This window comes from Alexandromys fortis, unplaced genomic scaffold (assembly GCF_014885135.2).
Source record: "Alexandromys fortis isolate MF-2015 unplaced genomic scaffold, M_Fortis_MF-2015_v1.1 scaffold_90, whole genome shotgun sequence".
Taxonomy (NCBI): Eukaryota; Metazoa; Chordata; class Mammalia; order Rodentia; family Cricetidae; genus Alexandromys; species Alexandromys fortis.
In genome coordinates, this window is record NW_026067985.1 from 5,854,296 (window position 1) to 5,870,112 (window position 15,817).

The following is a 15,817-nucleotide window of genomic DNA, read 5'->3' on the forward strand; positions in this document are numbered from 1 at the left end:
AGGATAACACTTCATTCTAGCTGTAGATGGCAAAGATGTTATGGCAGGGAATCCAGATGTTTAAATAGGAATGGAAGAGGGTCACCATCATCTCAGATATGAGGAACAGCTTACATTTTGCCAGATTTCTTAATTCCACCTGTGGCCAGGGGTCCCTTCCCCACGGCCTTGGCTTTTAGCTCCTCGGAGTTTCTTCTGCTCCTCTTTTTGTTTCTGCTTGAAAGCCTTATCTTCCTCGTCCATTTCCTTGGCCTGCTTCTTGGGCTGTTTCATGGGCTTCTTTTTGCCACCTTCCCGGCCCAACATGGCGACTCCAGACACCCCCTTCTCCAGACCCTGATCCTAAGCCCTGTTTTCTTCTTGTTGGCCAATACTCAAATAAAAACTGAAGTACTAGCTTTGTGCTCACTTCACAGACTACAGCCAGCTTTACAAGCGTGGAGGTCAGAAGACAACTTTTGGAACTCAGATTTTACTTCTGTAGGTTGCAGGGATCCAACTCAGGTCATTGGATGTGACAATTTTACATGCCGAGCCATAAGCTTTAAGCCACCTTTGGACTGTTTTTCCACTAGTGTGTAGTATGATACCTGTTAGTAACACCTGATAATTCTATGTCATTAAACACTGTTTTATCATTTTTACACAATGCTTTCAGAAAGATCACTTAATGGGCAGAATTCCTTTTGAGTAAAAGTACTCAAATGTACTTTCATGGGAAAGTACATTAATCTGTGTATCACATTGATATTTGTGAAATAGTCTTCTGTTGACTCAATGGCCTTGAACTGAACAAGTTTACTTGCTGGTTTTTCGTTCATTCTAACATAGTTGATAGCATTTGATTATGGGAGTGGGAAGTGGTAGGAAACTAATTTTATTAAACAACCATTAGTTTGTAATGTGTGATGGAGTGTGTAAAGCATCTTTCCTGAAGTGGCATGGTATGGATGAACTTTGTAATAGAGACAGCAGAAATCCCTAGTGTTCATTTCTAGAGAAGAGCAGAGTACAGTGTTGTTGAAAATTAGTGCTTGCTGCACTGTGGCAGGGACCAATACCAGATGCTATTGATCTTTGCTGTTTTCAGAGGAAGTAGTTAGGGCTTTGTCTTCCTGAGTTGGACCTTGCTCACTGGGCTATTGACACACACACACTTGTTATATCAAGATCTAGTCATTTTCTGTATTTTTATTCTAGTCATTTCAGTATCTCTTATTTGTCTCATTGAAACCACTGATATGAAGTAAAACACAATAGTCAAGAAGAATCAATGCCATTTAGTGGCACACCACTTGGTCAGTGTTTCAGAAATCATTAAACATCTGTCCCAAACCAAGGCATGTGGTCTCCGTACCCGGCACCACAGAAGCATTTGCCATCACAGCTATTGGGCCTCTTGGTGGGCACCCACTCCTGCCCAGTGTTCATAGCACATGTAGGCATAGACCATAAGGAAACTAAAAATTATAAAAAGTTTCATATTTAAGAAAACAGGTTATTCCCAGAACTTACTGAGCTCTTAAACTGAGCCTAATGCTGCATTCTGGTCATAACTTTACAAACTCTAGAAACTCAGCTCTGCGTGGTTGGCTTCAAATTTAATAATTAGTATGGTCATTTTTGGGCTTGAGCTGTACTTCATTTCAATGTTTTCCTGAGACAAATGAGAAATAACAGTATTATTTTAAAGTCAGAAAATTAGATTTTGACATAGCATTGTGTGTATTAGCAGCCCCAGCACACAATGCCTGACTCGGGAGCATTTGGAATCTGTTGGATCACTGGTATCATGACCAACCAACAAACTTGTGCAGGCCTTAGTTTCTTGTCCCTGCTTTTCAGTATGTCTTGGGATCTGAAGGGACAGGGCAACTGACTAGGGGCCGTGCTGTCAGTTTGCAGGATCATTGCTATGAGTGATCACTGTCTTTACAGATGACTGTCAGCCTCCAAGAAAGATGACATTATATATACTAGGGGGCTGGCCTTACCTCATAGCTAAGGCTTGTTCCTAAAATACTACCAGTCCTTGAAGGTTATGGAAGCTGTACCATGTGGGGATACTCATAGTACACTGACCCCAAGCAAGTCATTATCTCCCTGGAAATGCTTTTACATTCCCAGAAGGTCAAGTAGTATCCTTGAGCTTTGTATTTAGAAGTTGATAGCCTGGCATGCCTGTTCCAACTACTTCTACAAAGTGGAATGTGGGTAGCCAAGGTTACTTCCAAGTGACACCTCTCAAGCCTAGTGTTGAAGAGGAAGCATTGTACCTTCTATGGAAGGTAGTCCTCCAAGCAGGATACCTGGGATCAGCCCTGGATTGAAGATACTGAGAAAGGGTTTCTAATTATATCGGTTTTTTTTTAAAAAAACAAAAAAACAAAAACAAACAACAAAGAAGTAAAATTTTATTACATACTTGTTTCCAAACAGGACAGAGAGATGGGTCAAATGTTCCAACTCATTGTATTGATTACAGAAAATGCTCACAACCACTTCATAGAAACTGTATAGGGATTTTTGGGGGACAGGTATGGTAGTATATATCTACAATCCCAACACTCTAAAGACTGAGAAGGGTCTCAAGTTTGAGGCCAGCCTGGGCAACAGTAAGATCCTGTCTCAAATATGCAAAAACAAAAAACACATACACACAAACCAGTTTCTTCTACGTTATCAGATTCTCTGGAGTAAACAAACACATCATTTCTAAATAACTTAACCTACAAGCCCAAAGGTTTACAGTAACCAGTAGCACTCTAGAATATTTTCTTTAAGACTTGGTTTTTCTACATAGCTCAGGCTAGCAAGAAACTCATGGTCCTACCTTGGCCTCCCAAGTGCTAGAATTACAAGCACATGCCACCTAAATCTTGTCAGTTTGGGCTATTTCACTGCCTCCAAACATCTTCTTACAGGGCTGTCATGTATTTGCCATTTATTGACCACAGCCTTTTTGTAATGCCACTTCTTCCATGGCTTGTAATCTACCTTATAGGATGCCAGTCCCTTAGCCCTTCAAGATGCAATAGACACAGAATCTCTTAATTGAGCTGACAAGTGAGTTTACAAAGCAAGAACCCATGTGAGGAAAATATCTGATAAATATTTAAGCAACAAAATTTCCTAGATTATAAGATATGAAACAATGAGTTGCAGACAGCCACTATACTGCCTGACAGGTTTTCTGCCAGAGCTTATGGGTTGTTGAGTTGATCTGCTGTAATCACCTGATAAAACACAGTCAGGCCACTTCAGTCCTCATGATTATGTCTGCCTTCTGCCCCAGAAGGTTCCTGTACCTTGTAGAGCTGTGCCAGTGGTAGTGGTAAGGTAGGAAGCTTTCAGAAAGACCATCTAACCCATAAGTTTCTTTCTGCAGCCCAGACCAGAAATGAGCACCCAAATGTGACATTCAGATATCCTCTTCCTGGAGACAACATGAAGCCACAGCACAATCTGGACAGGGAAGGGAAGGCTGCAGTCAGGCCACCAGCAGAGGAGGGTGCAGTCCTGCAGGCAACCTCAGGACCGGGTAATCTTGTCTGGGGGCATGAACCCTGTGTCCCCAAGGGTCCTGAGTGCAACACGACCGTTGGGTCGGATCACCAGGTGGGTGATGCTCCCGTTGTTGAGGGACAGGCGGAGCCAACCTTCTGGGGGAAACTGCAGTGCTCTGGGGAGAGAGAGATGATACTAGCAAAAAGCTCAGGCTGGTGAAGAACTGCTCTTGGTTCAGGCAGCTTGACAGTCTTGGAGTAGGTATGTTCAGCTGAGCCAGTAACTGAAGCCATACTGTCTTCAAGGAAAAGATTCTCATTGGAAAGGTCCTAATTAGTACACTAAATAAGAATCTGACCTGTGGGGACAAGGCTTCAACCCAGTTAAGTCAGAAATGTACGTAGAGTTAATGATATCAAGGCTGTTGCCTTGATGCACTGTAACAAGAAGCATCCAGATTAGGAGAGAAATATTTCTGACAGGACTTGGCTGGTCTCCCAGGATAGAGACATAATGCATGACCCTGACAGGATTTTCCTTTTGAAGGGCACAAGTATTGGGGCTGGAGAGATCAACAGTTAAGAGCACTTGCTTACTCTTCTAGAGGACTAGAGTTCAATTCCCAGGACCTATGTTGGGCAGCTCACAACTTCTAATGCCTCCAGCTCCAAGGAATCCTTTTTCTGGCCTCTAAGGGCACCTACACACACGAGTATTTGCTGAACATTTTGGTATTGTCTCTGCCATTTTCTAGAAATGGAATGTGCTCTATCCTCAGGAATTAGTCTGAATTGAGTTCAACTTAGTCTACCAACACGTGTGACATTTCCTGCTGGTAGGCTTGTCCATTTTAAATTGTAAATATGTAAAAATCCTGTGATGTGTTCTGGCTAATACTGAAAAGGGACATGGGAAATCCCACCCCAACCCCTGGTTTTTAAAGATAGAATTTTATATAACTCAAACTCAATACTCGGCCTATTTTTCCCCCCAATTTTTTGAGATAGGGTTTCTCTGTTAATAGTCCTAACTGTCCTGGAACGCACTCTGTAGACCAGGCTGGCCTTGAACTCACAGAGATCCATTGCCTCTGCCTCTTGAGTGCTGGGGTTAAAGGAGTGCACCATCACTGCCCAGCCACACTGGGTTTCTGTGTTGCTGGAGACAAACCAAGGTCTTTGTACATGCTAGGCAAGCACTCGACAAGAAGCTACATCTCTAGCCCAGTCTGCTAGGACAGTGTATACTTTGTGGTGGCTTGCTGCTTAAAAAGAGCTTCTAGAGGGCTGGAGAGATGGCTCAGCAGTTAAGGGCATTGCCTGCTCTTCCCAAGGTCCTCAGTTCAATTCCCGACAACCACATGGTGGCTCACAACCATCTGTAATGAGGTCTGGTGCCCTCTTCTGACCTACAGGCATACACGCAGACAGAATATTGTATACCTAATAAATATTAAAAAAAAAAAAAAAGAGCTTCTAGATCCTCAAGGGACTATACAGATTTTCACATAAACAGGTTTCATTTGTTTTATTTGAGACAGAGTATCACTGTGCAACCCCTGGCTCACCTGGAACTTGCTATAAATAGAACCAGCCTAGAACTCACAGAAATCCACCTGCCTCTGCTTTCTAAGTGCTGATATTAAGGTATGTGCCACCACACCCAAGTCATAAATGGGTTACTTTAAGAGATCACTATAATCCTGGCTAGCCTGTAATTCACAAAGATCTGCCTATTCCCTAAGTGCTGGGATTAAAGGATTGAAAATGTGTGCCACATCTGATATAAAGTATAGTTTTAAACAATAAGGTAGACCCATAAGATGGCTCAACTTGGGCAAAGGCCCTTGCTGTGCAAGCCTGGAAATTTGAGTTCAGCCTCTGGAACCTACATAAAGATAGACGAAAGGAGAAGTAACTCCACAAAGTTGTCCTTGACCTCTACACAAGTTCTATGGCACACATAAAATAACATTTTTTAAATATTAAAGCAGTTTTTTCTTTGTGATGAGGATCAAACCCAGGCTCCTATATATTCCAGATAAGCTATTTACATTAAGCCACACCTCAGCCCACACTACTATGTAGTCTTGGTGTTACCCTTCACAACTCAGGATGATCACTCCTGAATAGGACCTGGCACTACTGCATTTTCAACATTGTCAGTTATCAGGGGCTGACACAGAATAATGAGGTAAAAAATAAATGGGGCACTCCTGGCTTGTTCACATGTTGAGTGGAATATATAGTGTTTATCCTGATAAGCAGTTGGGACCACATCATCCTAGAAGCACTTGCTCTTATTAGAGAATATAAACAAAGCACCTGTCCACCACACCATCCTCCTTCCTACTAACAGTTCTCAGTCTGATATGGAGCTCCTAGAGCCCAGTAGGGACTCCCAGCTTTTCAGCACAACCTTGTACTTTCTTGGGACTGATGCTTACCTATCTGACCATGAGGTTCCCTAGCTATCCCTGGACTGCTGGTCAGCTTGTGATGGGAACATACATCATGGTAAACGTGACAATCCAAGAATAGGGAGCAGGCTACTTAACTACCTTGGCACACAGAAAAGTGACTAAAACAAGGGCATGCAGGGAAACAGCATGAGCCTGTTACAGAAAGTGAAGAAAAATTCAAAAAGTAAACTGAGCAGCAAACAATCACAGGTCATGATTACACACATGTACAGGACTAGCAGACAAGTATCCTGACCCACAAGGTGCCCACACTGTTCACAAACACAAAAATGAAGAAAGATGGTACTTAATAGAGAAGTTCTGATACCAACAGGACAAAGGAAATAAAATCTCAGAATAAGTCTACTGCTGACTGCTACTGGCAGCATCCAGCAACAGGCAGCTGGAACAAGTGTTTGGAAAACAGGACTCTTAAATGGTCCCTAGACATTCCCCATTCTCAAAAGGCTGAGGACACCAGAACACAGCTCCCTGACCATATACACAGTCAAGGCCAGTTTCACTGGGGGTTTACTAATAAAGGAAGGTGAAACAGGCATTCTATAGACAATTAATCTAGCTTCACCAATATTCCCTTCTGAGTCAAGACAGAAGAAGCTCCTAGGCTGCAGAAACACAAGACCAGGAAAGATGGGTGCTAACACAGTGAATTAGACATGGCACTTACCTGCAAACAATATAGCGGATGACATTGGCATGGCATATGAAGATCTCATAGCTGTCCTCCTCCTGCTTGGCATCAGCTCGGTGGATGTAGTTCCTGAAGGCAGCCTCAATCCGGGCTCCATCTTCATAATACTGCTAGGAGTAGACCAAGGAGTTGTCAGTATAGAAGCAGAAAAGGCTAAGGACAGGCCTTGCCCTAATCCAGTGGCACAAGGAATGGCATTTTTACCACAGCCTCTGGCTTCCAGTGAGAGACAGGTGGATCCGGTTCAATAGGGGCACCTTCCCGTAGCAGGTCTGTGCTGACTCTGGAGACACCTGGAAAAGAGCTGATCCCTGTTCAGCAATGTATCCCCAAGAGTGAATTTATACCCTCCACATGGTAGACAACCAACACTCACCTGGCAGGTGTTTACTGATGATGTCTGTGGTCTCTACAGCACGGGTCATGGAGGAATGAACAATTTTATTAAACTTTAATCCCAGGCTTGCAAGTCGGAGCCCTGTAAGTTCAGCCTGTTCCCGACCTTGAAAGAAAAATAACTGAAAGTCATATACCAGTGACGTGCCATCAAGCACCACTGAAGACGTTGTCCTATAATAGACTTAACCAGGGAGCAAAGAAACAATCAGTTGTCCTAAACTCCAAGGAAAAATGCACCTGATTAGCAGCAATGAGTTAACTTATAAGCAGTGGAATGTGAACCCTTTGCTGTTTCTCTTATTTTTACTCAACTATGTTCAAAATAAAGTTCCAATTGGGAACATAATATATCTTACTGATAGAACAACTGCCTAGCACGCAAGAGCCTGGCTTCAATTTCCAGTACTGATTGGCGGAGAACAAAATCAAGTCTCAGCATCACAGTGGCCTACTGTCTTGTGACAATTAGACACAACACGACAACACAATCTGCTAGAGAACACGGCCGGAGACATATTACCATCCAGCTTTGAATATGTGTACAAATGGAAAATATGCCATCCCAACAAAATGCTTAAGGCCAAGTGGTGGTGGTAAATGCCTTTAATCCCAGCACTCAGGAGGCACAGGCAGGCGGATCTCTGTGAGTTTGAGGGCAGAATGAGTGCCAGGACAGGCTCCAAAGAAACACAGAAAAACTCTGTCTCAAGAAAAAAAAAGTTTAAAATGTAAATGCACACTACCATGTATTCTAATGTTTCCACCTACTTGGGAAGCAAAGCCGGGGGATCAGGAATCCAGACCAGCCTAGATCACAGTTGAGACTCTTGTCTCCATCACCACCAGGGCTGTAACAGGGAGAAGACCTATATTCCAATTTCAGCTGCTCTAACTTCAAGACCATTCAAGGAGTCCTACCTAATGGGGTCAGTGTGCGGTCCTTTTCCAGGGAGCCATCCACATGGTACTGGGAATGACGGATGAGGAATATGTGCCTTGTAGCCTTTGCCTTATAGTGGTCCAGCCTGGATGCCAGCTCTTCTTCTCCAGATTCCACGTTCCTCTTCTTCAGGTTAACGAGAGACAGTGGCTCTCGCCTAATTGTGAAAACATATTGTAATGACCTCTTGTCAAGACACCTTTCAGTACTTGGGAAAAGGACAGAGGGAAACTCAAGCCCAGGGAGATCAGCCTTACAGAGCATACCTGTACTCTTTACCAAAAAACCAGACAAAAGGAAAATGCAACAGTGGGCACAAGAGATATGTGAAGCCTAAGGTTCATGTTCTTGGCAAAGACGGGCTAGGGAGATGGCTCAGAGGTTAAAGTGCTTGTTAAAGTACAAGCAGGAAGACTGGAGTTCAGAAGCCACATAAATATTGGTAGGCACAGTAGCCCACCTATAATTATAATTCCAGCCTCAAAGTGGAGACAGGATTCCCAGAAGAAGCTGACTAGTGAGACTATTCGTATTAGCAAGTTCTGGGTTTGACTGAGAGACCATGCCTTAAAGGATAATCTGGAAGCATGATCAAGAAGAATCTCGCTATCTACTACCTCAGAGATTCACACAGGCCTACACACGTGATCTCACACACATGCATATGAGAAGAAAAAAAGGAGAAACTCAGTAATGCTGCAGATATGCAGCCAGGTGACAAGAGGTTGTGAGCACATGAGTAGTTGCACTGGAGCAGGGCCTCGAACTGTATTATCTATAGGGGTAATACAGGGATAGTTACGGGGCTGTTTCATTCATTATTTACTCATTTTGTTGGTTATGAGATGGTCTCTTAGCATAGCCCAGGCTAAGGTCACAGCAATCCTGCTTCAGCCTTCCAAGTAGCAAGATTACAGGTATACACTAACATTCCTAACTTAAATGAAAAATACTAGACTGGAGCCCTTGGCTGCACTTTCTCATAGTATAAATCTATAGTCCTAACAAGAAGCTGAGGTAGAAGGATCAGAAAAAGCTAGTTTGAGTTATATAATAAGTAAATCCCACACTCATAGATTTAATCAACCAGGTTTCAAAAATATTCAAAAACATTTGCACCAGTACCAAACAGGCTTTTTTTTTCTTGTGATTTTACCTCAAGGTATATAATTTAACAACTACCTACATGGCAAGTTTATTGTATTCAGTATGGTAAGTAATCCAGGGATAATTTAAAGTATACAGGAGAATAACCTAGACATCTAGGTTATCTGCAACTACTACACTCTTAAACATACATAGATGTTGGTATGTTTAGAGATGCTGGAAGCAATCCCCCAGAATACAGAGGGACTACTATAATTAAATTAAAATTAAATAAAAATAGAGCTCTTTTCTAGGTCACACTAAATCACTGTGATCATCACAATGATCATCACAATGGTTGAGGACTGCAATTAGTGGACTTGGTATACAGGGGCTGAAGAAACTGAAGCTACTCAGTTAAATGTAGGAGGCAGGAGCCATGCATGGTGGTGAACACCTTTTATCCCAGCACTCAGAAGACAGAGGCAGGGAGACTTCCAAGTTCAAGGCCAGCCTGGTCTACAGAGTGAGTTCCAGAACAGCCAGGGCTACATGGAAAAACCTGTCTCAAAAAACAAAAACAAATAATGTCTGTACAATAAAAGAACTTCTGGAAGCATCACAATCCCTGACTTCAAACTCTACTACTGAGCTACAGTACTGAAAACAGCCTGGTACTGGCATAAAAACAGACAGGAGGACCAATAGAACCAAATAGAAGACTCGTCTTCAAACACCTGATTTTTGACAAGGAAGCAAAAGATATCAAATGGAAAAATGAAAGCATATTTAACAAGTGGTGCTGGCATAACTGGATATCAACATGTAGAAGAATGAAAATAGACCCATATCTATCACCATGAACAAAATTCAAGTCCAAATGGATCAAAGACCTCAACATAAAGCCAGCCACACTGAACCTTATAGAAGAGAAAGCAGGAAGTACACTTGAACGCACTGGCACAGGATACCACTTCTTAAATATAACCCCAGCAGCACAGACACTGAAACAATTAATAAATGGGACCTCCTGAAACTGAAAAGCTTCTGTAAATCTAAGGACACGGTCAACAAGACAAAATGACAGGCTACAGAGTGGGGAAAAAAAATCTTCATTAATCCTACATCAGACAGAGGTCTGATCTCCAAAATATACAAAGAACTCAAGAAATTGGACACCAAAAGAACACATAATCCAATAAAAAAAATGGAGTACAGACCTAAACAGAGAACTCTCAACAGAGGAATCTAAGATGGCTGAAAGACACGTAAGGAAATGTTCAACATCCTAAGTTACCAGAGAAATGCAAATCAAAACAACTCTGAGATTCCATCTTATGCCTGAAAGAATGGCCAAGATCATAAACACTGATGACAACTTATGTTGGAGAGGTTGTGGGGAAAAGGGAACACTTTTGCATTGCTGGTGGGAATGCAAACTGGTACAACCCCTTTGGATGTCAGTGTGGCAATTTCTCAGAAAATTAGGAAACCACCTTCCTCAAGACCCAGTAATACCACTTTTGGGTATATATTCAAAGGATGCTCAATCGTGCCACAAGGACATGTGTTCAACTATGTTCATAGCAGCTTTGTTTGTCATAGCCAGAACCTAGAAACCACCTAAATGCCCCTCAACCAAAGAATGGATAAGGAAAATGTGATACATTTACACAATGGAGTACTACACAGCAGAAAAAAATAACGACAGCTTGTTGAATATTTGAGGAAAATGCATGGAGCTAAAAAGTTATTTTGAGTGAGGTAACCCAGACACAGAAAAACAATTATCACATGTACTCACTCATAGGTGGTTTTTAAACATAAAGCAAAGAAAACCAGCCTACAAACCACCATCCCAGAGAACTTAGACAACAATGTGGACACTAAGAGAGACTTACATAGATACAATCTACATGGGAAGTAGAAAGTAGAAAAAGACAAGATCTCCTGAGTTAATTGGGAGCATGGAGACCTTGGAGGAAGGTTAAAGGGGGAGGGGAGAGGCAGGGAGGGTAGCAGAGAAAAATGTAGAACTCAATAAATATAAAAAAAAATTATAACATAGGAGGCAGAAACAGCACAAGTCAAACCTGCCAAAATTACAACCATGATGGAAGAGGAAGGACTGAAGAGTGTGGGGGTGGCTCAAGCATTATCTGTACAGACTAAACTGGGGTGTTAGTCCATACACTGCCAAGTCAAAGTCTTGCTGTAGATGCAGGAATGTGTCGGGCTGGATGGACCATACAGTTTGGAGACTTCTGTCAGAGAGGAAAACCCACGAGAAAAGAAGCAAGTGGATATGCCCACTTCCTAGTCCCTTCCTGCAGTTGTTTTCCATCTGTGATGCATCCTTCCCCCACCTAACATTCCCTGTACCGGTCCATGCACACGTGCTGATGTGGCAAGCAAATAAATAGGAAGCAAACTTTTTGTCTGTTGTTATTTTTCAAGACAGGGTTTCTCTATGCAACCCTTGCTATATGAAACATTTAAATAAGGCAACTCAATTCTTGGGTTTTTTGTTTGTTTGTTTGTTTTTGTTTTTTAGATAGGTTCTCTCTACATAGTTCATGCTAGCCTAGAATTCAGAGATCTGCTTGCCTCTGACTCCCAGTGCTGGGATTCAAGGCATGTGCCACTATATATCAGGCATCCATGGGTAACCTAACTTTTAGTTCTACTTAATTCTAAGCACAAATTCTCTGTAAACAGCATGCTTGAAACCCTAATTTTCCGCAGGCTTCGGGAGAATCTGTGAGGACAAGCTAGGCTATATATCAAAACACTGACTGACTTGACTACACACACACACACACACACACACACACACACAATCTACTCCAATCTAATCCTTTAGAAGATAAGTCCTTGGACACAGACCTTCGGGTGTACTGTCTCTGAACAAGGATTTCCCGACGAACTTATCCGGCCGGGTATAGGTACCCTCGCAGGGATGGATAGTCCAGGCACTGAGACCCTTTGGAGGACGCGTCGTCCTGGTACTGGGACTCTCAAAGAACCAGCCGTCTCAGTTCATAGTAACTCTAGACCCACTCATGCACACCCCCTCAAGTGCACCGATATCTGCCCTACTGTGAAGGGTGAGGAACCAGGCCCGAGCTCCACCCTCCAGTCCCTGCACCTGTCCCAGTTGGAATCCCAGACGCCGGGCCCCGGACGCGAGGCTCCTGTCCAGGTCAGAGGCTCGGTCGCGCGCGCGTCTGCATCCCCGCCGCCGCGCGGCTTGCCCACCGCTACCGCGGAGAAGAGGACAGCGGCCGACCCACCCGCCAGACCGCAGGCCGCTAGCTGAAGCGCCTGCCGGAAAGCCATGCCTCAAACCGCGCGGCCCGACGGCAGTACGCCAGGGACACACTTCCGCATGTGCCTGCTTCCGGCTGGTGGAAGTTCCGCCCTCCTCCCTTTATAGTGCAGGAAAGGCGGACTTGGGCGCCACCTATCGGTAGCCTCTATGTGGCAAGCATAGGTCCCCTTCCTTTGGTGGGTAAGTCCCCAGGGGATCAAAATCTGGTATTGGGTTTAGGTGAACTGAAAATCCTCAGGTTTTGCTCTTGCTGTAGATCTAGAGTTGTTTTCTTTTATAATCCTTAAGTGTATGCATACTGTTCTTCAACTATCAACTTTCAACCTCCAGAATTTGTTCCATTTACCTGCAATTATAAACCTTCTGCATTAAACTATCAGCTCTCCATTCCCTACAGCTAGGCCCTGGCACTTTCCATCCTGCCTCCAAGTTTTACTACCCTAATCCTAGTCCTAGACCAGACCAGGGCCTTCTGAGTAAGAAAGTAGTCCAACTGCTGTTTCAGGGCTGGCAGCTCTTAGCCATATTGAGCCTGAGGCCAAGGGACCAGACTAGCAGGCCCAGAAACTTACATACAGCTCCAGGCTTAGAGTTTACTACCTTGGGCTTTAACCAGCAGTAGGCCTAGCACTTTGCAGCTATTATAATTTTCAGCTTTGACCAGCAGTGAGCAGCAGCAGGCATTTGGTAATATTACTGCTCCTGAACAAACCTCAAACCTCAGACATTCTCAGGATCCTTGGCCTTTGGCAATGGCTAATACCACATTGCATTGCCACTGGCTGGAAAATGAGTATCAGCCCACTTATTTATAGAGAGAAAAGGGGTGTGACAATTGTCCTGGTAGTCCTTCATGAATGTTCACAACAATCAGAGGCTTTCTGTACAGCCACCAAGGAAGAGTTCTCCCTCTGGCCTGGATGAAATCATTGCAAGGTCATCAGAGTTCACCACAAAGCTCATTTTGCTAACAGGACTACTTTCCAGTATCAGTGGGTGCTGTCTAGAATGGCCATGTTGGGAGCAAGTCTATAGCTGAGGTTGTGGTGGTCCACTGCAGCTGCAGAGGTGTCTGCACAGTAAGTCCCAGAGTCAAAACAGCTGGCTGCCATGAAGACAGTGTGACTAGTTGCCCATAAGAGGCTGCTTTCCTGGAATCTCTGCCACACACACCAGAGCAGGACCTGTAAAACATTTTAATCTTTCATAGAAAGTATCAATAGAGTGTGTACAATAAAGGCTTAACAAAATTTCAATATGGACCTAACTAACGTTTATAGTATGTTTTTTATTTAACAGTGCTTACCTACTGCCTTAGTGTCCCATGGGGAGGTAGGTCCCTCTGATCTATGTTCTAGGACTCCCAACAGACTGTTCTTTTGTGATTGGGTGTCCTTTTCTGTTTTTGGTTGTTGTTGTTTCCTTCTGAGATAGGCCTCACCATTCTATGTACCCTTGACTGGCTTCAAACTGACAGAGATCCACCTGCCTTTTATCCCGAGTGTTAAAGGGGTATTAAAGGGCTAAAGGCATGTGCCGTAAAGCTTAGCTTATGTGGCTATGTTGAGCATTAAATTTATTTTTTTAAATATTTATTTATTATATATACAATATTCTGTCTGTGTGTATGCCTGCAGGCCAAAAGAGGGCTTTTTTTTTTTTTTTTTTTTTTTTGTATACAGGGTTCTGTTTTCATGTATGCCTGCAGTCTAGAAGATGGCAAAAGATCTCATAACAGATGGTTGCAAGCCACCATGTGGTGGCTGGGAATTGAACTCAAGACCTCTAGAAGAACAGCCAGTGTTCTTAACCACTGAGCTTTCCAGTCTGATCATTTTTTTTAATATTTATTATGTATACAATATTCTGTCTGTGTGTATGCCTGCAGGCCAGAAGAGGGCACCAGACCTCATTACAGATGGTTGTGAGCCACCATGTGGTTGCTGGGAATTGAACTCAGGACCTCTGCAAGAGCAGGCAATGCTCTTAACCACTGAGCCATCTCTCCAGCCCCTGATCATTAAATTTTTGAAGCAATATATCTGTTTTTTCAAGAAACTGCTTCTGTTACTGCACTCCTTCACTTACACATCACTGCAAAAAGCGGGGAGGCAATCGCATAATAAAGAGGGAGGTGCATGCTGAATTGTGGTACCATGTAACAGTACAGTTTCAAAGATCATTTTAGGGATTTTTTTTTTTTTTTTTTTTTTTTAGATTTTTCAAGACAGGGTTTCTCTGTAGCTTTGGTGCCTGTCCCGGAACTAACTCTTGTAGACCAGGCTGGCCTCGAACTCCCAGAGACCCACCTGCCTCTGCCTCCCAAGTGCTGGGATTAAAGGCGTGCGCGCCACCACCGCCCGCCCGGCCTCATTTTATGGATTTAAATATATTGTACAAATATAAATATTGGTGGACAGGGTAACAGCTCAATTGGTAGGTATTTGTTTATCTTCACCCTCAGTATTGCATAAACCAGGTGTAATGGAGCACACCTGTAATCTCAACAATTTAGAATTGGAAGTAGACTTATAAATTCAAGGCCAACCTTGGAGTTCAAGCCCAGCCTGGAAGATATAAGACTCTGTCTCAATAGAAAGGTGGGAGGTGCTCTTCCAGAGGACTCAAGCTTAATTCCCAGCACTCACAATGCAGCTCAAAACTCTCTGTGACTCCAGTTCCAGGTAATCTAACACACTCTTCTGGCCTCCAAGAGTTCTTGGGTTTCCCAGGCTGGGCCTGAACTCTGTGAGCTCCAGCTATCCTCCTATCTCAGTGTCCCCAGGAGCTGGACCACACCCATCAGCACTGCAGCTGTTCATCTCTAGAGCTGTGTATGGGACCCAGATCCCTAATTCTCCATCACAGCCATGCAGGGTGGAATGGACTAGGAAGTGTCTAGTTAAGGTTGTGAATTGTATTACTAGTATCCCTCATGGGAGCATCAGTTACTTTTGTCAATGTCCAGACCTACGGGCCAGTGTAGGAACAATGTCTATGCACCCGTGCTCAAATCAGCATCGGAGTCACCAATCTTTTCTTCTCTTTTTTTTTTTTTTTTTTTTTTTGTTTTTTGTTTTTTGTTTTTTGCTTTTCAAGACAGGGTTTGTCTGTGTTGCAGCTCTGGCTGTCCTGGAACTCACGGGTCTCAAAATCACATAGACCCACTTGCCTCTGTCTCCCAAGTGCTGGGATCAGAAACAATACAGACTCTCTGACGAGGAATAAACAGAATGTGGTGTGCATACACTTTGGAATGTTTAGCCTCAAAAAGGAAGGGAATTCTGCCATGTTGAATTATGACATGGATGAACCCTGAATGTAATAAAATGCCACAGACTATATAATACATACAACAGAAATTGACATCTCCTTCAGAGG

General features: G+C 43.3%; 1 protein-coding gene and 1 pseudogene across 5 annotated transcripts in view; both read right to left on the bottom strand.

The window, feature by feature from the left end:
* Window positions 1-12,523, bottom strand: part of Pgam5 (PGAM family member 5, mitochondrial serine/threonine protein phosphatase) — a 33,639-nt gene extending 21,116 nt beyond the window's left edge. Inside the window, exons 1-6 of one of the 5 annotated variants that reach the window (XM_050158978.1) lie at window positions 12,254-12,514; window positions 7,998-8,176; window positions 7,057-7,182; window positions 6,885-6,973; window positions 6,657-6,790; window positions 2,398-3,465 (exon numbers count right to left, since the gene is read on the bottom strand). In XM_050158978.1, coding sequence (XP_050014935.1) covers window positions 3,351-3,465; window positions 6,657-6,790; window positions 6,885-6,973; window positions 7,057-7,182; window positions 7,998-8,176; window positions 12,254-12,444 — 834 coding nt within the window. In that variant the 5' untranslated portion in view covers window positions 12,445-12,514 and the 3' untranslated portion in view covers window positions 2,398-3,350. Of the gene's footprint in view, window positions 1-2,397; window positions 3,683-6,656; window positions 6,791-6,884; window positions 6,974-7,056; window positions 7,183-7,997; window positions 8,177-12,253 lie in introns of those variants that run through there. The other 4 variants (XM_050158976.1, XM_050158974.1, XM_050158975.1 and 1 more) reach the window with 4 other exon arrangements.
* LOC126511669 (translation machinery-associated protein 7-like) lies at window positions 7-1,187 on the bottom strand (annotated as a pseudogene).
* Window positions 12,524-15,817: the final 3,294 nt, after the last annotated feature.